Below are 25,497 nucleotides of genomic sequence, written 5' to 3' on the forward strand. Positions count from 1 at the left end.
TGTTGATGGCTTAAATACTGATAGTCAAACACCATGATAGGATAACCGGAGGAGTAAAAAAAACTAGTTTAGTTAATTTGCCTTCTGCCCTCCATATAAACTTCTCCTTGGACTTAGAAAATGTAGTTATTTTATGTTTATTAAACATTTACTGAGAAATCTGATGCTATACTAGGAATAAACAGATAATATAATGTAATATTTACATTTTGTCCTCTTAACCAAAAGAGAGCACTGAAACTATTCCCCTTAAATTATTTTTCAGAAGAGACTAAAACAGAAGGGAGAAGTCTTCATTTCTAAGTATAAGAATATAATAAAGGCTTACAGTATGCAGAGATGGGAAGAGTACTTATACAGACAAAATTACATATCCATCTAAGTATACACTTGATTTAAAGAGACCAAAGATAGCAATTTCAGTTTTTCCCCTACTATGAAAGGGTCAAGTGTAATTACAGATATCCTATTCAGACTCTGAGTCTTTCCTAAGCCATAGTTCAGAACACCTCTTAATCATCCTCAGAGGTTACCAGCATATAATCCTGACTCAGAATGATTTGTTGTCCTGATTTTGCCATATACTAATAAGAGTGCTAAGTAGGAAAATGACAAATTTCTAGCTATATGAGATATTGTTATTAACAACCAAAATCAATGTGGAATCTGCTGGACACCCATTTCATGGCTAGGAACCATTTTTCTACAACACTGCTCGATGCTATCAAAAGCTATCAAAATTTCTGAGAGTCAAGGGAGTCATGAACCATGATGTCAATGTGTGTTTGTCCAATGTAAAGAGGAGAGCCTAGGACTCAGAAAAAACAGGGTTCTACCAACAATTCTCAAAAGAAGAACAGAAAGCAAGCTGATCCAACCACTCTGTAGAGCAATGTGGAAATATGCCCAAAGGGCTACAAAAATGTGCATACCCTGTGACCCAGCAATACCACTTCTAGGACTGTAACCCTAAGAGATCATAGAAATGGGAAAGGGTCCCACATGTACAAAATTATTTATAGCAGCTCTCTTTGTGGTGGCCAAAAACTGGAAATCAAGGGGATGCCCATCAATTGGGGAATGGCTGAATAAACTGTGGTATGTGAATGTAATGGAATACTATGGTGCTATAAGGAATGATGAACAGGAAGACTTCAGAGAAGCCTGGAAGGACTTATATGATCTGATGCTGAGTGAAAGGAACAGAACTAGGAGCACTTTGTACATAGCAACAACCACAGTGTGTGAAGAATTTTTCTCGTAGACCTAGTACTTCATTGCAATGCAAAGACTTAAAAATTCCCAATGGTCTCTTAAGGCAAAATGCCTTCCACATCCAGAGAAAGAACTATGGAATTTGATCTCAGAATGAAGCAGATTATTTTCTTTTGTATAATTTTTTGGTTTGTTTTATGATTTCTCCCATTCATTTTAATTCTTCTATGCAACATGACTAAGGTGAAAATGTATTTAATATGAACGTATGTGTAGAACCTATATAAAACTGTATGCCATCTCAGAGAGAGAGTGAGGATGTAGGGAGGAAGGAGGGGGAGGGAGGGGAAAAAATCTAAGATATATGGAAGTGATTGCAGAACATTGTAAACAAATAAAATAATAACTATTAACAACTACATGAAACTGCTCCATATGACTAATAATTAGACAAATTCAAATTAAGCAAGCCTCAGGCATCACCTCATATCCTGTAAAAATTAGTAAAGATGACAAACAATGAGTACAGTCAATGTTGGAGGTTCTCTGGGCACACAGACGTGATGATTAAGCTGTGAACTGGTCCAAGCATTCTGGAAATCTAGTGGAATTATGAGGGGGAAAAGTGAATAAAAGTTCATACTCTTTGACCGAGGTCCCTTTGCTCAGTATAGATGCCAAGGAAGTTGGCATAACTTCCTTAGCATCTTTGATAAAATGTTTAATGTTTCCTTTTATCATGAAAAAAAGTTCCCATATTCAGCAAAATATTTATAGCAGCACTTTTGGTAAGAGCAAAAGACTGGGAACAAAGTAGATGTCCGCCTACTGGGGAATAATTAAACAAATGGCAGTACAAGAAAACAATGACATATTATTATGCCATATGAAATAATATGAAAAATATAGAGAAACATGACACATATGAATTCATGCAAAATGAAATAAGTAGGACCAGAAAAACTATACACAAAGACTACAACAATTTTATGGTAAGAAAAATAAAACAGTAAAAAATGAATGCAATTACACTATAATAACCAAGCTTGGTTCCAAAGAAGAATTATGGGAATGCATCTCTCTTCCTCCATTACAAAGGTGAGAGACTCTAGGTATGGATTTATCATCTTGTAAATGCTTTGATATTTCAGTATCAGAGATTTCTGTTCTCTTTGATAGAGGTACTTCCTTGATTCTATGACGCAGATAGCATCCCATCCAAGCCTTTTCATTCCATGACTTTTGTCCATATTTTCTAATAAATCCTCCACAAAATGTCTATTCAAGACACTGAAGACAGTCCTTTAGATGAGGGGTGGAAAACCTGGGGCCTTGAGGCCTTAGAGTAATGATGTCAAACTCAAATAGAAATGGGAACCATTAATTCATACATAAAGATCTTCTTTAAGCCCATCTTGACTTGGTTTTAAAATATAATGTTATCTATGCTTTATTGTATTTTTATTTATTTTGTTAAACATCTGTTTTGTTAAACATTTCCCAATAACATTTTAATCAGGTTGAAAAACTCTACTTTAGATCTTAGATTCAGGTGACACTCTGCTTTAGATCTCTCAGTTTTACATTACTGACAATGGTACACATAAGTTATCCATACTTATTCTCACCATGTGACTAACTAACCCAGCTCTTTTTCTGGTCACACATTTCTCTGAAATCTTTAATTCCACTTTCTCCTGTGCAATTCTCCATTGCCCTTAGGTAATCCACAATTTCAATTCTTCAATGTTAGTGGAATGTTAAAGAGGAATGTCTAAGTATCCTAGACAGTTTTAGATCTCTTTATTACTCATTCTTACTTCAAGGGTATTACCAACACCAGTAGAGATCCAATTACTCTTCAGGGATATCTTTTGGTTTTATATTATTTCAATTTTCCTCTTTACCACCTCCCAGAGAGACATCCCTTTATAACACATACTTTAAAAAAAAAAAAGGAAAGAAAAAAGAATAAGAGGGGGAAAAAATAGCAAAACTGACCAAATGTATTTAAAAGTCTGAAAATATATGTAGTGTACCACACTCAAGTAACCCCACCCCACCCCCATCCCACTTCTCCAAATATGGGAGGGAATCTCTCACACTTCTTGTGTGGGGCCATGTTTACTCTTTGTAATTTGCAACATTCATTTTGCATTTTTTTTTACAGCTTTTGTTCTTTCTCTTTATATTACTCTAGTTATTTTGTACACTGTTTTCTTGGCTTTGTTTATTTCACTTCTCATCACTTCATTTTAAGTCTGTCCATACTTCTCTGTATTCATCATTATTCCTAACAGCACCAGTAATATTCCAGGGTCTTCATGTATCACAATTTGCTCAGCCATTCCCCAACTGATGGTCATCTATTTTGTTGCTGTTTCTTTGTTACCACAAAAAGTGTTACTATAATTATTTTAGTGTACATGAATACATTAGAGTATATGCATATCAATGGAATCTCTGGGTCAAAGAGTAGTGATATTTTAGCCACTTAAATTTGCATAACTACAAATTGCTTTCCTGAATGACTGCACTAATTCACAGCTCCACCAAAAATACATTACTGAGTCTGTCTTTCTGCAACACTTCCAATGTTGATTATTCTTGTCTCTTCTCATATTTGCCAATTCACTGAGCATGAGGTGAAATTTAAGGGTTGTTTTGATTTACATTTATCTCATTATTAGTGATTTGGAGCAATGTTTCACATGGCTGTTAATAGTTTGCAATTCTCTTTTTAGGATCTGTCTTTTCGTATTCTTTAACTACGTTTTTACCCCTCTTCAACTGCACTGAGTTGAAATTCATTCATTACAAGATGCTGATGTTAGGACAAGGGTAGCATGTATCAGAAAAGGCTATTTGAGTCTTTTATAGTAGGAGGGTAATCCCTGAGTGGGTCCATAAGCAAAACTAGGTGGGGCAGTTTATGTACTCCATTAGAGTGCAGAAGCTAAAAGATGATCACATTAAGGATTAGTGTTCTTCACAATTAGTTCATAAGTCAAAATCAAAATAGTTGCTCTACCTCTGACATGCTAATTCCTTTTGGGGAATTTTTGGAAACCAAAGAAAATATCTAGTACTCCATCTTGATTCTCCTACATCCCAGGAATTCCTTTCATATAATTACTATTTTTATGACTTATTTGACCCAGTAATAATTTGGTTTTCACATAGGTCAGGGTCTTTCAGTTGTGTCCCAAAATTGCTATTTTTATTGCAAAAGAATATATTTAGTATTTGTGCCTTCATACATTTATTTTCAATTTCTCTGAGCCCTAATATAAGGTCAGTTTTTGCAAAGATAGCATGTGGTGCTAAGAAATATGTACATTGTTTAGTACTCCCATTCAGAAGGTGCCATAAAACCTTTAGCTCTAATTTTCAAGAATCTCCTACAACCAAAATAATTTACAACAACAGCAGGTAAATACAGTGACCTATTTCTGCTACTATTCTTTGGTTAACTGAAGAAAGATATAAGATCACTTATAAATAAATGTAACTTCTGAGATTATTTCTCAGAAATTTCCACCAGTAATGTCAAATATTATGGCTTATAAAGTAAGTCTTTAAACAGTGAAGAGTAATGGTTAGAGAATTGGCCTCCAATTCAGGAAGGTCTGTCTTCAAATCTCAACACCCACAGTTACTGTGCAAAGCAGGACAAATTATTTAATCTCTGAGTGGTCCAGGCAACTCTCCAGAACAGTTGGCAATCTGTATTTGAAGATGGAGCTTCCTCACAAAGAATTCCTTATAATAAATTCATAGATCCAGAAAAAAAAAAAAGCAACTCTCACTTTGAAAACAGTCCCACTCAGGATAAGTAATAATATGGGCATAAATAACAGCAAATAATTTTTTATTATTATTATTATTATTACTACTACTATAAAAAAATTTAACTCCTCCCACAGCCACACACTTCAGTCCCAATCTTTATAGGCTCCTTTGGTTTTGTCCTTTCTTATATTTCATTGAGGTATTCAAATGCAACTTCTAAATCAATGACCTGAAAGATAAAGTAAAAGGATTTCTATGTGAAGGGCCAAAACTGATTTTATATTTTACTAGGGACAATGTCCCAAATTTCCCTATCCCACTGACTAGAAATATGCTATTAAAATGGTGAAGGATTTCCACAAGACACCAAAACTGGGACTGATTCCCCATCTACTACTTAATCTTTCAGCTATACCGATACTTTGAATTCTGGTGTCTGGACTTTGCTTTATTTAAATGGCAAACTGAATACAAACAAAACCTATTATAAGCTAGGCTTTAGCTGATAAAGGTAACCGTAGTATTTTCCCTTCTCAACATGTATGTTCTGCATTCCCTTATATGGGGAGAACTAAAAAAACTCTCTGGTTGTTATAGCTGCATAATCATAAGCATTCATTCAACCTATGTTTAATAAGTAGCTACTTATTAAATGCAGGGTATTGTCTGAGGCCCTGGAAGGAAGGAAGACAAGGAAGATAAAATACACCCTTCACCCTCAGAATATTTGTAAGAAGTTTGTCATATATGACCCTTACACAACATGAAACAAACTCAACTTTCCCAGAATAAAAGTGAAAATCATGGTCTAAACTGCTGGCAGTTTCATGTTCCTACTTTTTAGTAGGAAGGATGATTACTGGAGTTCTAAAATTCCAGATTACAACTCTCTGAAGAGCATGTTAGATAAATATATTCATTGAGGATCTGGAAGAACATTTCCCTTAGGATGAAGAGCTGGTTCTGAGATCAAGACCTAGGATCTTTCTTCTTATATTCCTTTCCTTTTTTTACAAAGACTTGTCAAAACTGTTAACAGAGACTCTTCAGAATTCCCACCTACCACGAGGCAAAGAATATTTTGGCAAAATGAGTCCTTGCTCTGACTGGGAAAAGGTGGGCACTTATCTTACGGCACAAAATGCTTCTCATTTCCCTAAAGAGAGGCAAAAAGCATCTCAGACACCCCTATGTCTTTTACTGGCCTTTTAAAAATGATTACTGTCCAGTCCCTCTAGCAAAACCTTTAGATGTAAAAATCAACTTAAGGATTCTTAAAAAGAGGGGCAGCTAGGTGGTAAGGACAGAGTACCAGGCCTGGAGTCAGGAGGAGCTGAGTTCAAATCCTCAGATATTTACTAGTTGGGTGACCCTGGATAAGTCACTTAACCCCAATTTCTTCCAAAAAAAATTTTTAAAGAAACTAAAATAAGTGAAAACAACTTATAATTCCTGTAAAGGAACAGGATTCTTTTCAACTCAGTTGGAAGGAACGTGTCAGTCAGCAATACACTGTATCATACTAGGCAGTTGGGGCTGTTTCCTTAGGATTGTATGGTTAGAAAATTTAGTCCAAAGTCTAACAGATTAGAACTAATAGAGTTTAAGTTCCTTGAGGGCACGATTTCTTTTGGTTAGTGCCTAATATATAGTAGTGCTTTGCACAAAAGGCAATTGAAATGAACCAAAAAAGGGGGGGGGGGGCGGGCAGGACAAAATTTAGCATCTAGTAAAAAGATAGCGTAGGAAAACAGCTTAACAAGCATCAGCTACAAGACTACCCAAAGCTGACAGCCAAGGGAACTTATCTGGGGGAAAAAAAGAGAAGAAATTCAATTTTAGGAAATTTCACCATCTTAGGAAATCTCTAAAAACTATTTGTATAGAATTAAAATATATAGAAATGAATAAACTATTTCAGTCAATCATCAAGAATTTATTATGCACTTACTATGTGCCAGGCACTATGCTAGGCACTGGGGTTACAAATACAGGGGTAAAACAATACCTGCCTTCAAGGAACTTACATCCTCCTGGAATATTTGGATTTGGTGGGAAAATGCATGTGTACACATGTAAATTCAGCTGATTCAAAGGTAACTGGACCTTAAAGTGATAAAAAAAAAAGGACCTAGGTAACTGACAACAAGGAAATTTTCAACCAAAACAGTTTTTAAAACAGCTGCATAGACAATAACTTTCTTAAAGAAATAAAGACTCCATTGTTGGAAAGACTAAATACAAGATTTTTTTTAAAAAAAAATGTTTAGCAGTCATGGGGAGGGAGGGGGGTAGTGAGGGGTAGGTGTGGGGGGGATAAAATCTCAATTGTATGGCAGTGATTGTTAAACATTAAAAAATAATTTAAAAAAAATGTTTAAAAGAGCTTCAAAGGTGTAAAAGATTTCTTTATTTTATTCTTAGCTTTTCCTCCCTGGGGCACCAGGAGGGCTGGATTTCAATTCAGAGATCAATTCAGAAGACATTATATCTCCCACTTCTGTCATTTTTTTAGCTTCTTACAAGGAGAGCTCAGGTGCTAACTCCCACATGACTCCTTTCCTGGTCTCCCCTATTATTAACCTTCTTTCCCTTCTGAAATTATTAGTATTTATTTGTATGCATATTGCAACCTCCAACAGAACATAAACTACCTGAGGGCAACAACTAGTTCATTTTTGTCTGTTTAAAATCAGCATCTACCTATCTATCATAGTATTTGATATATCTACATATGTATATGTAGTGTATACATATCTACTATGTATACGTAGTGTATACATAATAAACATATATGTAGTGTATATACATATACATATCATATCTACTATGTACCACAGCATTTTGCACATACTAAGGGTTTAAAAATGTTTGTTAAATTAAACTGAATTACTGTCACTCATCATCCTCAAAAGGCCTACTTGTAACATCCAGATATCCCATTCTACAAAATACACAAGAGAGCAACACTTTGTGTGCAAAAAGAAAACAGGCACTCACGGCAGCAACTGCCAGATGCAAAGATCCTTCAGGTAGAAGGACAATACTAAAAACTTCGCTAGCATGTTTATTTCTCCCATGAATAATTTTGGACCCTGCATTAATAGTATTCAAATGTCTACAGCTAGCTATAAAAATCAATCTTTTTCCTCTTATCCATTCCAATGGACTGATACAATGCCACCTCTCCTAAATTAAGTCTAGACACACATGTTTCTTTAAACATGAGCATAATTCACATACAAGTACAGGTCAACTGAACCAATGATTCTGGGTGGCCCTAATCTACGTACAGTTTACAGTATGAAATTAACAAGGTGAGAAAAATGCTTATATTGCCACATTAGGTACCTGAAGGTAAACATGGACTGCCCCCTTTTTTTTCATCATCAATGCTTAGGACAGTGCCCTATGCATACATAGTAAGCACTTTCATTCATTCATCTTTCTACTATAAGGAAGCACCACAACTAAAATATTTCATCATAGGCTCATTTTTTACTAGTCATTTTTTCTTGGATTGTCATGTACTTTTGAAAGTACATTTTGACTTTTGGAAAAAGAGGAGGAGACAACCAAGATTCCTGACTAGGTCAGAACACAAGAGATAAATGCACAGTCACTATCAAGAAAAAAACAGAAAAAGAATTCAATAAAGGAATGCCATCAAAGGAAAGGGAAAACTTGAACAAACAGAGCCATTTACAACTACTGAAATTTTTAATAAAGGAAAAAAGAAAAACATTCTACTCTAATATACTAATAAATCTCTTGGAACTCTGATAACTGCTGCAGATAGTCATCAATCAAATGATGCAAAGGATGTTCCAAAAACCAAGTTAAACTGTAACAGGAAGGCAGAATTCTTCAAACAAGAGTGACTTGAATAGAAGAGTTGTGAAAATGGGTCTAAAGAGAACAGGAAGTATGACTAAGATCTACCCAATAATTTCATTCTAGTTTTACCCTTGTTGAAATAACACTATTCTTCTTCACCAAAAATGGCTAATCAGTCTTCAAGATCAATACAGTACAAATCAGTAGGGTAAAGAGGATGAATAATAGCTACAAGTAAGTTGGAAAGGCATTTATAATAACAACGACTACCATTTATATGGTGCTTTAATGACGGCAAACCACTTTACAGATACTACCTCATTTGATCATCACACTCTGGAAAGCAGATACTATTATTTATCTCCGTTTTACAGACAAAAAAAAATAGAGGGAGACAGATCATGTGACTTACCCATTGTCATACAGCTATTAAGTATTTGAGGTTGGATTTGAACCTGCTTCAGGTTCTAAGTAGCTGACAATTTATGGAAGAACACAAGACAACATTCTCATACAAAGATAAAGATAACTGAATCCATAGGAAGGAGATAAGAAAAAGGTTAAGGGAAATATCAAAAGAAAAATACCAACTAACACTAGATTACTCTTAAGAGATATTTTAAAAGTAGACATGGATAGCACACTACCTTTTTGCAGCATCTCTTGTCTTATTCAGATAACAGACCAAATCTCATGTGCAAAAGAAGCAACTAAATTTAAATCTCCTTCCTGATGAAATGAAATCATAGTAGTGGCATAAACCTAGCGGCAGTACAGGAAAAGAAATTATTCAGGAAAAGAGCAGATTCCCAGAGTCTGTGTTATTATACTGTTAATTCAGATTACGTTTGGTAGTGGTTATTCAGTACAAAATGGAAAACACACGAACACAATACAGCTTTTTAAAAAGAAACTATTTTGACATTCTAGAGAACAAAGAACATGCATAGTTGATAAATATAAATATATAACAAGGCAACAAAATCATTACCCTGGGAGGACCACAGGTTCTCTGCCATGCTACAATACCAGTCAGTCAATAGGAAGCCAATTTACAGTAAAAAGTGTTTATCACTCTAGGAGGTAGTGAGGGTGGGGATACACTGGGAAATGTACAGGGGTGATGTAGAACCAAAAGATATCAATAAAAAGTTATTTTTTAGAGTCTACTCACATATTAAAACGTTTTAACTCTTTAAAAAAATTCAAGTATCTAGTTATAACACATACTTTTCTTTGTAGCATAAAAGAAAGGATAAACATGGATTTAATGCTATATTCCAGAGGAGAAAAAAAGATACGTTAAAATGCTTCACAGTCTTACTTTCTACATCTCAGGTTTTCTAAATCCATATCTCCCTTGCCATCCAACAATGTCTAACACCACATGACCAATTAAAGAGCCACATGATTCTCAAGAGAGTTAAACCAGAGCTTAAGGTCCAGAATTATCCTACAACTGTGCAAAATTCAAAATATTTTTTTTAAAAAACAAATTATTAGCAAAATGACTTAAGTATAAATATATACCACACACATATTGTATAAAGAATTTAACAAAAAACCTCAGAGAAAAATCCCTTCAGCTAATAGCTGTTCTGCCACCAGCTCTTGTTCCAACCTCAACTGGCATTTTGGCATAACTTCTCCACATGGGCAGGTAAAAATCAGGGGAGGAAGTCATCACCATTAAATTCCATCTGTCATCACCATTAAATTCCATCTATTTTAGCATCTCCACAGTATTTATTCACGATTCCCATGCTTATTAAGCTCACTGTACTTTATAAGAATACCAACAAACCATGAGCAGATTTAGCTATGATGAATTTAATGTCAATTCCTTGATAAAGGTTTTACTACTAAGAATGTTCTGAATTCTGTTTATAAAGATGTCTTCTGTGTTGCTAAATTTGGAGACATACTAAAGACAAGATGGCACAATGACCAATGAGGGAATTTGTTTTGCTTGACTGGCATATTTATTACAAGGGTTTTGTTTTCTTTTTTTCTCAATGGGGAATTAAAATGGGAAGGAGAAAAAAACAGATTTTTGTTTATTGAAAAAGTTAAATTTTTAAAAGATTTTAAAAAAAGATGAGATGATACAAAGCTCTTCCTCAAGTAACTCACTTGTAAGCTACCAAATGTAACAATAGAACTATACTGAAGATACTTGCTATCATAACAGCAGTATGTGATTATGAAAACAAGACCGAAATACAATTAGTATAGGGTCTTGAGGTGTCTTTGGAAAAGATAATGAATGCTAATCCACACTAACAAGTATAACAAATTAAGCACACTGCCAATAATGGATTATAGATGATGACTTTTAACAGTGAGATAGAGTTATGCAAGTTGCCAGATCTCATGCAAAAGTCAAGTTGTTTTTGTGAATTCTCACTGGTTTTCTGGATTGCCACTGAAATCCAAAGTTAAAACTATAGTCAAAATGTTTACTTTGCCAATGTCAGAACTAGAATGTTGAAAATGCTTGATGGGGATATAGAAAAATAAGTACATTAATTAAATCTTTGTTGGTGGAGTTGTGAACTGGTCCAACCATTCTGGAGAACAACTGGAACTATCCCCAAAGGACTATAAAACTACATACTCTTTCTGATTCAGAAATACCATTACCAGGTCTATATTCCAAAGAGATCTAAGGAAAAGGAAAAGGATCCATGTGTATAAAAATATTTATGGTTGCTCTTTCTGTGTGGGGAATGTCTGAACAACTTGTGACATAACTGTGATGGAATACTATTGGACTCTAAGAAATGACAATGAGGATGGTTTCAGAAAAATCTGGAAAGATACATGAATTGATACAAAGTAAAGTGAGCAGAAGCAGGAAAACACTGTATAAAATAACAGCAATACTATAATAATGATCAATTGTGAAAGACTTAGTTACTCTAATCAATACAATGATCCATGACAACTCCAAAGGACTCATTATGAAAAATACTATTTACCTCCAGAGAGAGAACTAATGGACTCTAAGTACAGATTGAAGCATTTTTAACTTTATTTTTCTTGTGTGTGTGTGTTTGTGTGTGTTTTCTTTTGCAACATGGCTAATAAGGAAATGATTCGCATGACTTCACACGCATAACCAATATATTGCTTGCCTTCTCAAGGGGCGAGGGCAGGGGGGAGGGAGACATTAGGAAAGGAGAGAATTTACTACTTAAAATTTTTTTAAAAATGTCAAACATTTTTTAAAGTAATTGAGAAATATTTAACAAAATAAAAAATATATTAAAAAAGAAACATTTTGCTAACTTCACATGTATAATGCTATCATATTATTTGCCTTCTCAATAGGGGTAAGAGGTGCTTGAAGCAAGGAGAGAATTTGGAACTCAAAATTTAAAAATGAATGTTAAAACAAAAAGAACTAGTACACTGCTAGTTCAATGGACCTACTTAACATTGATGTTTCTGAAGTCAGGTTCTATGTGAGAAGTGGCTGTACTGAACTGAAGGCCTTCATCCAAACAGCTTCTAATACCCAATGTATTTCTGGGGAACTGACACTAGTTTCAAATGTGTTATCCACTTTACATTGATAGTGGCTGTACTAGTTCTAAAGAAGTTAAATGTAAATTTTAAGAAATTACACATGTAATCAATACATCATTGGGCAAGTATTCTTCTGACTCTGGAGTGAAAATCACAGCTTAATCAGGCAGATAATATGCTGCATCAACTCTCACTCTTACAGTTAACACTATCTGACCTAACAGTAAAGGAGAAAACAACATGCTATCCTTGAAGATGATGGAGAAGTTAGGGGTACCCAAAACCACCTGGAGATGAATAAAATTATCTCCAAAAGTGACAGATGAGATCACTGATACCATCTCCTACTTTGTAAACACATTGCTTAGGAAATGTTCCACTATGTTCAAGCTAGTTATGAAATTTAAAGGAAAAGCCAATGAGAGTGTCTCCAAGGCTTCTGGCCCCCATCCTAAAAGAGACATTGCCAGCCCTGAGAGTCCCTACCCTGCCAACCTGATTCCCTTGTCAGCACTCTGGGTTTCTTATATCTCCTTGTGACTTCTTGTTTGTTCTTTGTTGTGGTTTTGTTTTTTGTTTGTTCTTTGTTGGTTGTTCTTTTATTTTTTTGCACTGGAAAATTTTAGAGATTTTTAAAAGACACAAACTAATCTGTGTTAGGGGATTTAGGAATGGGAGGAATCCAGTGGCTTTGGTATCCTCCCTTCCTTTGCAGAAGGTTTTATATAACTGAAGATGAACGTTGGAGTACCGCTGATGTCAAAACAAATACTGCCCACCGTTGGTGACCACCATTTTCTTTCTTCAGTGAGGTCTCTGAGCAAATATTAGGTATACTTCAAACCTCACAGTAAGAATGTAAGACTTAGATTTAGGACCTGTGTATCTCTATCCACTTCTGCCAGGCTATGAAAAGCTTTAAATGTCAAAGGACTTTAAATTTGGTCCTGGATGTAATAGGGATCACTGAACTTTACTGAAGTGAGGGTGAGGTGAAATGGTCAGAACTAAGATATAAGAAGATTACTCTGATAGCTGAGAGAGAAGAGTTGTATAGGGAGATTAACTTTTTACAATAGTGTATATAAGTAATGAGAATCCACACTAATGTTATGGATATTAGTTGAGAAAAGGTAGCATAGGATAGATTTTATAAAGGAAGAAAATACAAGAATTGGCAACTGAGTGGCTATGTGGGGTGAGTGAAAGAAGGAAGTTATGCATGGCAATGAGAACCTGAGTGACTGGAAGTTCAGGAGATGGGAGAGTAGGAGGAAAAAACACAGAGTTCTGTTCTAGACATGTTGAGTTTGAGAAGCCAATGGGACAAGAAGTTCAAAACATTCAACAGGTAGTTAATGATACAGAACTTGAGCTCAGGGAAGAAAAGAGAGCTGGATAAATAGATGCATAGAGATGACAAATGGACCCAAGTGATAAGATCCCCCAGTGAAAGACTATCAAGAGAATAGGGTCTATCAGGACAGATCCTTTGGTAATGCTCACAGTCAATAAGTGTGATATGGATGAAGATCTGACAGACTAAGAAGGAAGAAGAGTAAGACAGGTAGGAGGAAAACTGAGAGCTGACTCAAAAGAACTTAGAAAGGAGCATATGGGAAAAAGTGGCCAACAGTGTCAAATGTTGCAGGAAAGCCAAGAAGAATGAAGATTGAGAAGATGCCATTAGATTTGGCAATTTTTAAAAGATTATTGGTATTTCTGACCAAGATGGCTGCCTGAATGGAAACAGGCAGCCTGACTCCTACATATCTATTCCAGCCAATAAATAAAAATCCCTCCAGACCAAATAATGATCAAGAAACTCAATGAGAAATTACAGTAAAAATTAACTGGATTTTTTTCCCTCATAGTTGGTCACTGTAAATTAGATGTTACCAAATTTGTTGTTTTTTTATACATTCAAACCTTTCATTAGGGTTCTCTCCACCACTTTCACGATTACAACACAGCAGAATAAAAGCAAATATCCGCTATGTCCCAGGCATTTGGAACAGTTATTTCCATGTATCTTTAAGAATCTTTAGACTTTTTTAAATGAAATTTTATTTTATTTTCACATGTATAGTCAGGCAAAACATTAACCATGTTCAGAAAAATACGTCACAATCTGCACCTCAAGTCCTCTACTTCTTTATCGGGAGGTATGTTTCATGATGAGTTGGTCATTGTGTTAATTAGAATTCCCAGACCTTTCAAAGTTGGCTGTCTATTGTTTTCACTGTATAAATTGTTCTTCAGGTTCTGCTCACCTCATTCTGCATCAGTTCATATAAATTGGGAGATTTCTCTAAAACTGACACCTAACTCATTTCTTAACAGCACAATAATATTCCATCACACTGATACACCATAACTTATTTAGTCATTCTGCATCCTTTTGGGCATCCTTTTGGTTTCCAATTCTTTTCTAAAAGGGCTGCTATAAATATTTTTGTACATATGGATCCTTTTCCTCTTCCTTTTATCTCTTTAGAGTATAGGCCAAATCATGGTAACACTGGGTCAAAAAGTACTAACCTTTGAGGCATAGTTCCAAACTCCCTTCCAGGATGGCTGGGCCAGTTCACAGCTCCAGGAACAGCATATTACTGTATCTCTTTTCCTACAGCTCCTCCAGCATTTGTCATTTTTTTTGTAAATCTGGTGAGGATGAAGTAGAACCTTGGAGCTATTTTAATTTGCAATTCTCTAATTATTTGTGATTTAGAGTATTTCACATGGCTATTGACAGTTTGGATTTCTTCTCTTGAGAACTGTCCATATCCTTTGGCCAATTTTTAGTTGGGAATCAATTAATCAATAAGCATTTATTACATGCTTACTATAAGCCAAGCACTGTGATAAGCACTGGCAACATAAAAAGAAGAAAAGACTGTACCTGCCCTCAAGGACCTAACAATCTAATGGGAGAGACAACATGCAAATAGATATATACAAAGGAAGTTATATATAGGATAAATAGAAAATAATTAACAGAAAGCAGTAGAATTAAGAGGTGCTGAGGAAGTCTTCAGTAGGAGATGAAATCCTAGTTGGGGTTTAAAGGAAGCCAAAGAAGTTAGCAGAGATAATGAGGGAGATCACTCCAGGCATGAAAGACAGCCAGAAAAAATGCTGCCCAGAAAAGATCGAGTGTCTTGTTCATGGAACCAGCAAGAAGATCTGTGTCACTGGATTGAAGAGCATGTGTCAGTAACGTGTAAGAAAACTGGAAAGATAGGGAGGAACTAGGTGATGAAAGGCTTTGAATCCCAAACAAAAGAATTTGTATGTCATCCTGGAGGTAACAGGGAGCCACTGAAGTTTACTGAGTAGGGGGGTAACATGATCAGACCCGCACTTCAGAAAAATCACTTTAGTGGAAAATAGATTAGCCTGGGGAGAGACCTGAGGCAGGCAAACCCAACCCTAGGCTATTATGACAATCCAGGCTTAAAATGATGAGGGCCTGCACTGGAGCGATGGCAGTGTCAGAGGAGAGAAGGGGATGTGTTTGAGAAATGTTGCAAAGGTGAAATCAAAGGACCTTGGCAACAGATTAGAAATGGGGAGAGAGAGATCCTGAGCACTCTAGCATGACTCCTCGATTACAAGGGACTAAGAAGATAGTGTTGCCCTAAAGGAGTGGGGGGTGGGAAGGGTTTAGGGGAAAAGATAATGAGCTCTTTTGTGAACAAATTGAATTTAAGATGTCTGCAGAACATCTAGTTCAAGATGTCTGAGAGGCAACTGGAGATGAGACTAGAGGTCAGTATATAGTTTGGGATACAATAGGTAAATTTGAGAATCATCAGCATAGAGATGGTAATTAAACTCATGGGAGCTGATCTTATTCTTATAAATTTTAATCAGTCCCCTATATAGAAATGAGACCTTTATAAGAGAAATTTCCTCAAAGACTTTTTCCCCATTTACTTGTAGATGTTTTAGGCTTTAGCTAATGTCTATTTGACTTTGTAGAAATCTGATGTGATAATTAGCCACAAAGCTAATAAAGTTTTATCAACAGTCAGTGTGTCTGTGGAGATTGATAAGTTTTACAGAGATAGGTTAGTATTCTTTCAATACATTGTTTTAAAAGTAAAACTCCTCCAAATATTTGTCCTAAAAAGGAAAGGGACACTGCATATGTCTTATGACTGAGTAAAAAGGTATCTGAGCTCTTAATGTGTACTTTTGCTTCTAAGAAGTAATATACTATTCAAACCATCATGGTCCCTGAGATCATCCTAGTAAAGCTGATAAGAAGCTATCCTCACAAAGAAGACTACTGAAACTTACCTGCCATTCAGAACTGAATTTAACTATCTGGCGTAGTCTTAGTTTTGCCCTCAGTAAGTACCTCTTATGAACTAAAACATTTAGTGGAGCTTATACACTGACCCACAAGTTTCTTGTTGTCCCTCCTCACATTTATCAGCTGGATAGTTATGATGCACTTAGAATCACAAAATCAAATAATTTGAGAGTTGGCAGGTATCAACAACCACCTTGTCTAAGCCATACACAAGAGAATACCCACTATAACAATACCCAAATAAGTAGTTATGCAGTCGCTATTTGAATGCCTCCAAGGAAAAAGTACCCGAAATCTTTTGAGGCAGACCATGACACTTTTGAACAATTTAATTGCTATTAAATTTTTCCTGACATCAAGGCTAAATTTTTCTCTTTGCAATTTCTACCCATTGCTTCAGGTTCTTTCTTCTGGAGCTAAACAGCACAAATCGAATCCTTCCACATGAAAGACCCCTCAGATTGTTCTCTCACGTATCAATGTACCTCATAAACCATGTTGCCCTGAACTGAACTTTATATGATGTCTAATGAGTACCAAGCACAGTGAGTTTCTCATCTCCCTATTCCTAGAAGTTATGCTTCCCTTAAAGTAGCCCAAGTGCCCTATTATGCCACTAATTCATACTGAATTTACAATCCACAAAAACTCTGAAATCTTTTTTTCAGGATAACTTCTATATATCCATGACTCCCCCATCTTCCAATATGTCAGATTTCCCTTTCTGTTTCATGTCATCAGCAAATTTGACAAGCATATCATTTATGGTCTATTTACCTAAGTCACTGATTAAAAATATGAAATGTAATAGGGCCACACACAGATCCTATGATATTCCACTGAAGATCTCCTGCCAATGTGCACTGAATCATTAACAACTACTCTTTGAATCTTTCAATGTAACCAATTCAGAATCTGTTTGGATTGTATAATTGGCTAATCCATACATCTCCATCTTCTCCACTACAATAGTAATGAGATCCTTTATTAAACCAAAAAAAAAGCTAAAATCTAGGGATTCTATATTTATAACATTCCTCTTATCTACTAGTACATTAATCCTGTAAAAATAATAACTGAGTTAGTCTGGCATAAACTCTTCATGAAGCAATGCTGGCTCTTTGTAATCACCACTTTGCTCTCTAGATGTTCACCAACTATCTCTTTAATTCACTGAAGAATTTTTCCAGGAATACAAGTTAAGCTCATTGACCTAAAATTTGCAGACTCTGTTCTTTCCTTTTTTGAAAAAAATGGGACAATTGTTTTCTAATCTTGTGGGACCTTGACCACTTTTCATGATCTATCAAATATCAATGAGAGTGAGTGAGTAACATTTGGTGGTTTCAAGATCGTTGGTTGCAGTTCATCTAGAACTGGTGATTTGGTTTCATCAAAGCCCTTGCTTACTCATTTTAGATATCAACTGCCTGTTAGCCATTTTTGTTCTTTCACTTCAAGTAGAAAAGTCATTCCCCTTTGCAGAGAAAATGAAACAATATAAGAATTAAGCATCTCTTAATGTCAATGTGTTCATAAAACTTAATTATTTTATTCTGAACTTAATCACCAAATAAAACAAGCATTTCCATATACAAATCAGGACAGAAAAAGAGGATTATACATGAGACTGCAAATCTCAGTTATGTACTGTTTGTTTTTCCTTTTAATTATAAACTATATAACAAATCCAAGATGTAGCTTCCAAAATTCATAAAGTTTAGTTCTCTGACTTTATGTCTGCTTCCTCCTGGTTTCTTCTGTGCTTTTAAAAAAAATTCTTCAATTTAATTTTTTTCAATCAGCAAAAATCTGCCTTTTCTCCCTCCAACCACTTACCTCCATTTCAGAAAGAAAGAAAAACAAAACCTATTACAAACATTCATAATGAAGCAAAACAAATTTATGCATTAGGCATGCTCAAAAAAATACAACTCATTCTGCCCTCTGAGCCCTTCACCTATCAGGTGAGTACTGGCATAATGACAATAATAATTAGCATTTATATAGCACTTTAAGGTTGGCAAAGCACTTTACAAATATTAAATCTTTTATCTTCACAGTAATCTGGGAAAGAAGTGCTATTTTTATCCCCATTTTATGGATGATAAAAAATAAAGCAGGCAAAGATTAAGTGACTTGCCCAGGATCACACAGCTAGTATATGTCTGAAGGTCTTCCTGATTCCAAGTTCAACACAATGCACCCTGCCATAACTGGTCATTGGAGTAATTAGAGTTCTAAGTTTTTCAAAGTCATATTTCTTAAATGCATAACAACACTATAAAGGAAAACAAAAACTTTGAAAGATTAAAGAATTCTGATCACTTCAATGACCCACTATGATTCCAGAGCACTGATGATGAATCAGAGAGGTGAAAGACCCAAGAAGCAGAATGCGATAAAATTTTGGACATATCTGGATTTGGCCCATGGATAATAATTTGCAACCTCTGTTCTATAATATTCTACTTAGTTGATCTTATCAGCTCTCACAGTTTTCAATGATCATCTCTATAAGTATGAGAGTCTCAGATCTGCTTGTCTAGCCCTAACTTTTCGTCTCAAATATACAACTGCCTTTGGCAGTTGGCAAATATAAAAATATATTCATTCCAGAATACTATTGTGCTACATGAAACAACAAGCAGGATGCTTTCAGAAAAACCTGGGAAGACTTATGTGAAGGGAAGGAAGGGAGAGTTTGGAACTCAAAATTTAAAAAAAACAAATGTCAGAAAAAAAAATTTTTAATGTAATTGAGAAAAAAAAAATAAGGGAGAGGGAAAAAAAGACTATCCCTAATTTATTTGTATGCATCTTGCTTGTACATAATTGTCTCCCACATTAGACTGTGAACTCCTTGAGAGCAGGGTCTTTTTCTTTTGTTTGTTTAATCAAGACAAGGCCTGGCACATAGTAGGCACTTAATAAATGTTAGTTGACTGACTGTCATCTTCCTGAAACTCTCCACCTATGACATATGGAAAAGAACCGAATCAAGTAAGTTATACCTTATTTTATTCCAAAACATAGAGACAAGTTCAACTCCTACTCAGGAGAACAGATCTGACAATGTGCCCCAGTGAACATGGATAGGAAGGTAAGGGAAAGTTGGCAAGGAATTATCCATATTAGCCTTGGGTCGTCTCTGTTCCAAAGGGTTTCCATTCAGTTCCTACAAATAGACTAGCTTTAGACCATCCTAGAGTAAAAAAAACTTACACACCTTAGTTTTGTCACCTTAGACAAGCCACTTAACCTTTCTAAGTCTCAGTTGCCTCATTTATAAGATGATGAAATAAGTAAAGAACTCTAAGGTCTTTGTGTAGTTCTGAGATTGCTTAACTCAAATACAGATATCAGAACTGGATCAGAATTTAGGCCCACTGGACTTGGAATGACCTATACCAGAAACTTTTTGGGATCCACTTAAGACTAGGGGATTTTCTGGAATCCCTTAGAAGTCAGTTGCAGTTTCTGGAAAGTGAAAGGAAGGGGATATAAGTCAAATTGCCATTTGCCTCACTCAATTCTAAGCAACATTTACTTCCCTTACTACAGAGAGTCTTCTCAATTTCTCAAATTCTCATGCCTAAATCTAAGTCATTCAAGTTTCAGTCACTGACAATTAATCAAATCAAGAACTCTGAGAGCTAAAGGCAAAACTGCCACAACATAACCCAGTTCACTTTCCCCAAGCAACCACAAGTACAAGGCTTAACACTAGTGAGACATTTTCACAGTCTGTGTGACAAATACCTGATTCATCTATCAAGTAACAAAGTAAACCATATGGTCAGATGTGTTCATCACTAGCATTTACATAAACACAAACCTGGTAAGATTCATGGGCTTAGTTTGAGAATTTTAGTCTAACAAATTTGGAACTTCTCTCATGAAGTCAATTTGCCTTGTTCTCCAAACACTTTGATATTCTTCATACTCCCATACTGAAAGAAAATCCTTTCAACTGCTGCTGCTCCTTTTATATGAAAGCAATTTCCTTCTATTTCACAAACCATTTCTCCATCCAAAAATTCTTGGTTTTGTAGAAGACCTCTAAAAAAGCTATGTATACTGGGGAGAAAAATATTACATAAGAACAAAAGCTGTTCCCAGTATTGATGAAATGGAGGTAGGCACCAAAGATAAAGTATGTCTAACCTAAAAAGCTATGTTTATTTTCATTACCCCCTGCACTTGGGAATTCAGGCTGCTGCCTAAAACTGTAGGGCTCCCTCCCACACCATTTATTGTTGGATATTGTAATGGAACCGAATATAAAGCCAGCAGACACACAAATAGATTTAGGGGAAATAATCAATGGAAATGTGAAAAATAAATAAGCTTGTTAACAGTTGCAAAAGAAAATGAAATAAGTCACTGGCTACATAGCCAAAGGCAGATATTTCCTTGTCTTCAATCCTCTCTACATTGTAATAAGTGCAGCTAGGAGTCAAGGTCATAATCATCATTTAGATAAACCACAAGAAAACATGGAGAAATTTAGCAAATTAGAATGAGACCACTCTCTATCTAGTGAGTTTAACACATAACCCTGGAGAATTTTGTGTGTTTATTTTTATTTAAACAATGAACCAATCAGTAAAAAAGCAAGATTATGTACAAAGACTGAAAAATACCCTTCCTTATGATATGCTATTACCTCTGTAACCAAATCTGATATGTTTAACTTCCCAGCTTTAAAGTTTTAGTGCCATCAGCAAGTGCAAAAAGATTTTGCAAGGCTGAGCTCTTCCTTCTCTGTTGTTGCTGTTTGTCCTTCATTCTCAAACAGGACTATGACATTGAAAGGTGATCTCATGACTTGCAAGTGAACAGGATTTAAGTAAGGCAGGGCTGTGCAAAGTCACCAGCCTCACTTTTTCTTCCATCTGAGTCCGGTGGCAAGATACAGATCAGGATGACTGGAGATGACCCTGGATGCAATGGGAGACACTGGCCTTTTTAAGCTAAGGTTTCTCCCAGGTCTCAGTTTCCCAGGTCTCATGCCCATCCAATGATTAAGGCAAGGTAGGAAACAAGGCCAAAAAAAAAAAAAAAAGGCAAAAAACGGTCTTTTACCCAATCAAAAAAAAAAAATCAACCTGGGATTTCCTAGAAAGCTATGGAATACATTTTGATCTCAGTACTTAAATATGAATAATGTGAAAGTAGGACAAAGGCAATTTGATGTTCAGTGACAAAGTAGAATAATCAGAAGACTCTAGAAATTTTTTAACGGAGTCTAGTTTTACCAGATTGAAATTTTTCTTTTTTTTTTTTTTTTAACATAGGCCCTAGAACATTTCTAAGCTTTGGAAAAGCACCTAGTGGTTTCAAGCCAGTTCAGCAGACATAAAATATGTTAAATACTTACCAAACAAATGAGACATTATTAAAATTCAAATCTACGTTTTCCTTGTAACATCCTCATTTTCAGTTTATGAGATTAATTATTCTCCCAAGAGGATACTGATTGTGACATCTTCACATTCCCATTTCACAGATAAATAAAAGGAATCACAAGAGGAGAAAACTCTTCACAGATGTACGACAAATCAACTTGTTTAGAATACAATTCAAATATCCTATTTAAGTGCTGCATGCATGAAAATATTGGACCCCATTACATTCAAAACTAATGCACGTCCACCAGGAAATAAAACTTTAAGAAGCCCAGAGAAAAAGTGCCATATGAGCAAAAAATATTTATAGAAAAACTTTTTTATTGTAGCAAAAGAATTGCTAATAAAGTAGGTGGCAAGTGACTAAAGAATAGTTGAACAAACTGTGGTTTTTCAATAAATAGTCTAAAATAATCTGAAAAAGCTTCTTTAAAATTATACAGAATATGTAAAGTGAACCAATGATTACAATAATTGAAAGGAAAACAGCAATGAAAATTTTCAGAACTCTAACCAATGAAATGACCAACAATGACTTTAGAAGACTAATGGTGAAGCATGCTTCTTTGTCTCTCGACTGCGAGGTGGTAGACTACAGGTGCAGAATGAGGCATACATATACTGTCAGACATGATTAGTTTTGCTTAATTATACTTTGTCACAAGGGAAGATCCTATAGGGGGCAGTACTGTGAAATGACAACAATATTTTTTTTAAAAGACTTTAAATAAAGTTATTTTTTAAAGAGAGAAGCACAAAAGCGTCAAAGAATTTATTTTAAAATAGAAGACTGTTGATGGAGGGAATGAAAAGTGAACTCTCCCAAGTAAAAAAAATTAGATAAAAGAAAAAAGATCCTAATGAGTCACTAATTTCATCCATTAATCAAGAGGCCACAATGAAGGCCACAATAAATTACATATCTTTGTTATGTTACTATTCTTTCAAATTCTATTTAAAAAAAAAAACACATGAGATTTTTAAGATAAGTAGCATTTTGAATGCATTACCCATCAAAGCAAAAGAAAAAAGTGAATCATGTTCTACACATTGCCAAAGATTCAGGATAACTCCTCAGTGACCATGGTGAGGAAGAGAGGGAAATGCAGCAGATCTATCAATAGCACAAAAGTGAAATCTCTGTCTTACCATAATGACTGGCATTTCAACATAAAAGATGGGAAGAGAGAGACTAGGCAGGTAACTTTTATCAACCGCATTTAATAAAGAAATTGATACTTGGGAAAGCAAAGCCCACAACTAACCCCTTTCTCTGAGGCTTAGTGGACATTTTTTCCTACTACACATGGGAAGAGGGACTCAAGAAAGAACTAATTTTCATCACACAGAACTGACAATCCTACATGGGTAGGAGGACATAAATCACTAGAAAGGCAAGAAAAAAAGAAATCTCTTCTTTACCCTCCCTTCTGGACAAGAGACAAGGCAAAGGTGTTGTAATGTCTTGAGATAAAGAATGTACTGAATATCAGACTTCCTCACTGAAAATGGTGAGCAGAAAGGAAGAGATGAGAAGTAACCATCAAAAACCATTAGAGATGCAAAGATAAGAAGAGTAAACCCAGTAGTTGGTGTTTATGAAGCAAAAAGGCTCTTTCTGGTAAAAAGAAATCCCTAGGGCAAGAGTTCTTAACCTGGGGTCCAGTAAGCCCTTGGAGGTCCATGGACACATTTCAGGAAATCCATGAACTTGGAGGAGGAAGAAATGGCTTCTTTTATTTCAATATAATTGGTTTCCTTGATAATTTCATGTGTTTATTTTATGCATTTAAAAATATTAATCTGAGAAGGGTGCATTAGCTTTACCAGATTGCCAAAGGAGTCCATGATACCAGAAAGGTTGAGAAGCCCTGATTTACAGTAAATAATTTTTATGTCATCCTCAGGGTCTTCATTCTCCAGTAGGTAAGAAGAAAGATCCTGAAGGGGGAAGGGGAGTAGGTAAGAACCGAAGACAGAGAGTAGAGGGGAAAGAGGGGAGAGGGGAAAGGAGAAAGAAAGGGGGGAGAAAGGGAAAATTGAGAAGAGACAGGTGGCTGGGGGGAGGAAAGAGGGGAAAGAAGAGAGAGAAAGAGGAGAAAAGAGAGAGAGGGAGAGGAAAGAGAGGAGGAAGAAGAGGGAGGGCAAGGGTGGAGGAGGAAATAGAGGTAAGGAGAGGGGAAAGGAGACAGAAAGGGGGGCGAAAGGGAAAAAGAGAAAAGAGATGGATGTGGGGAAAGAAGAGGGGGCGGGGGAAGCAGAGAGAAGAGAGGGGGAAGGTGGGGGGAGGAGAAAGGAGGAGAGGGGTAGGGTGTGTGGGGGTGGTGTGTGTGTGTGTGTGGTGTGTGTGTGTGGGTGTGTGTGGTGTGTGTGTGTGTGTGTGTGTGTGTGTGTGTGTGTGTGTGTGTGTGTGTGTGTGTGTGTGTGTGTGTGTGTGTGTGTGTACCCGCACAAGCGGGGAGGGGGAGCAGATCCTCCACCACGAGCTGAGGGGGGCTCTCCAGCCCCAGGGCCGCCCTGGGGAGGGGAGCGGGAGGAAGAGGAGGAGGAGGAAGGAGGGGGCAGGAGTAGGCAGAGCGCTCCTCCCCTGACACTTAGGAGAACACATGGTCCTGTCACCGGGAGCACCAGGGGATCGGGGGGTGTGCACCCCACCGGGGCCACTCCCCGCCCCGCGCCGCCCGCCCCCCGCCCCCCGCGCCGGCGGCCCGGGCCCCGGTACCTTCTTGACGGTGCGAGGCGCCTCGGTGACGGTGCCGTCGGGGCTGACCAGGGCCTCGCCGCCGTCGCGATGCCGCTGGTGCTGGTGATGAGGGTCGCTCCGCTTCATGGCCGACGCCTGCGGCACCTTCCCGGCCGGCGGGGCGGCGGCGGGGCTGAAGGTGGCGGGGCCGGGGGCCGGGGGTCGCTCTGCGGCTGGGGCCAGGGCCGGAGTCTCGGGGTCCCCGGCGCCCGCCGGAGGGGCCATGGCGGCCACGGCTGCCGAGCTCATCCCAAGCTGCGGCTCCGGATCCGGGGGGCTCAGGTCCTTGAGTTCCACCTCAGGCACCTTGGTGGAAGCAGCTGCTGACACGACCTGCACAGACATCGCCGTCTCCGCTACTCCCGCTGCTGCCGCCGCCGCCGCCACTGCCGCCTCAGACTCCGGCTCCCGATCGGCCCCGCCCCCCTCTCCTCCTCCCCTCCCCCATCCCACTCCCGGTCCTCCTCCTCCTCCGCCTTCCCTCTCCTCCCATCCCACCCCGCCCTCCCCACCACTTCCCCGGCCCCCGGCCCCACCCCCGCTCCCCGCTCGCGCGGCGCCACGGGACCTGTAGTGCGCTTGCCCTGGACTCCACGCGCCGAGGAAGAGGCGGCGGGACCTCAGCCCCCGACGTGCTCTGCGCGCAC

General features: G+C 37.2%; 1 protein-coding gene across 8 annotated transcripts in view; it reads right to left on the reverse strand.

Annotated features, from left to right (window-relative positions):
• The window catches only part of AHCYL2 (adenosylhomocysteinase like 2), a 154,989-nt gene extending 129,718 nt beyond the window's left edge, over positions 1–25,271 (reverse strand). For 5 of the 8 annotated variants that reach the window (XM_072652774.1, XM_072652773.1, XM_072652779.1 and 2 more), the window contains exon 1: positions 24,830–25,271. In XM_072652774.1, coding sequence (XP_072508875.1) covers positions 24,830–25,195 — 366 coding nt within the window. In that variant the 5' untranslated portion in view covers positions 25,196–25,271. The remainder of the gene's footprint in view (positions 1–24,829) is intronic. The other 3 variants (XM_072652777.1, XM_072652780.1, XM_072652778.1) reach the window with 2 other exon arrangements.
• Positions 25,272–25,497: the final 226 nt, after the last annotated feature.

Source organism: Notamacropus eugenii, chromosome 3 (assembly GCF_028372415.1).
Source record: "Notamacropus eugenii isolate mMacEug1 chromosome 3, mMacEug1.pri_v2, whole genome shotgun sequence".
In the NCBI taxonomy this organism is placed as follows: Eukaryota; Metazoa; Chordata; class Mammalia; order Diprotodontia; family Macropodidae; genus Notamacropus; species Notamacropus eugenii.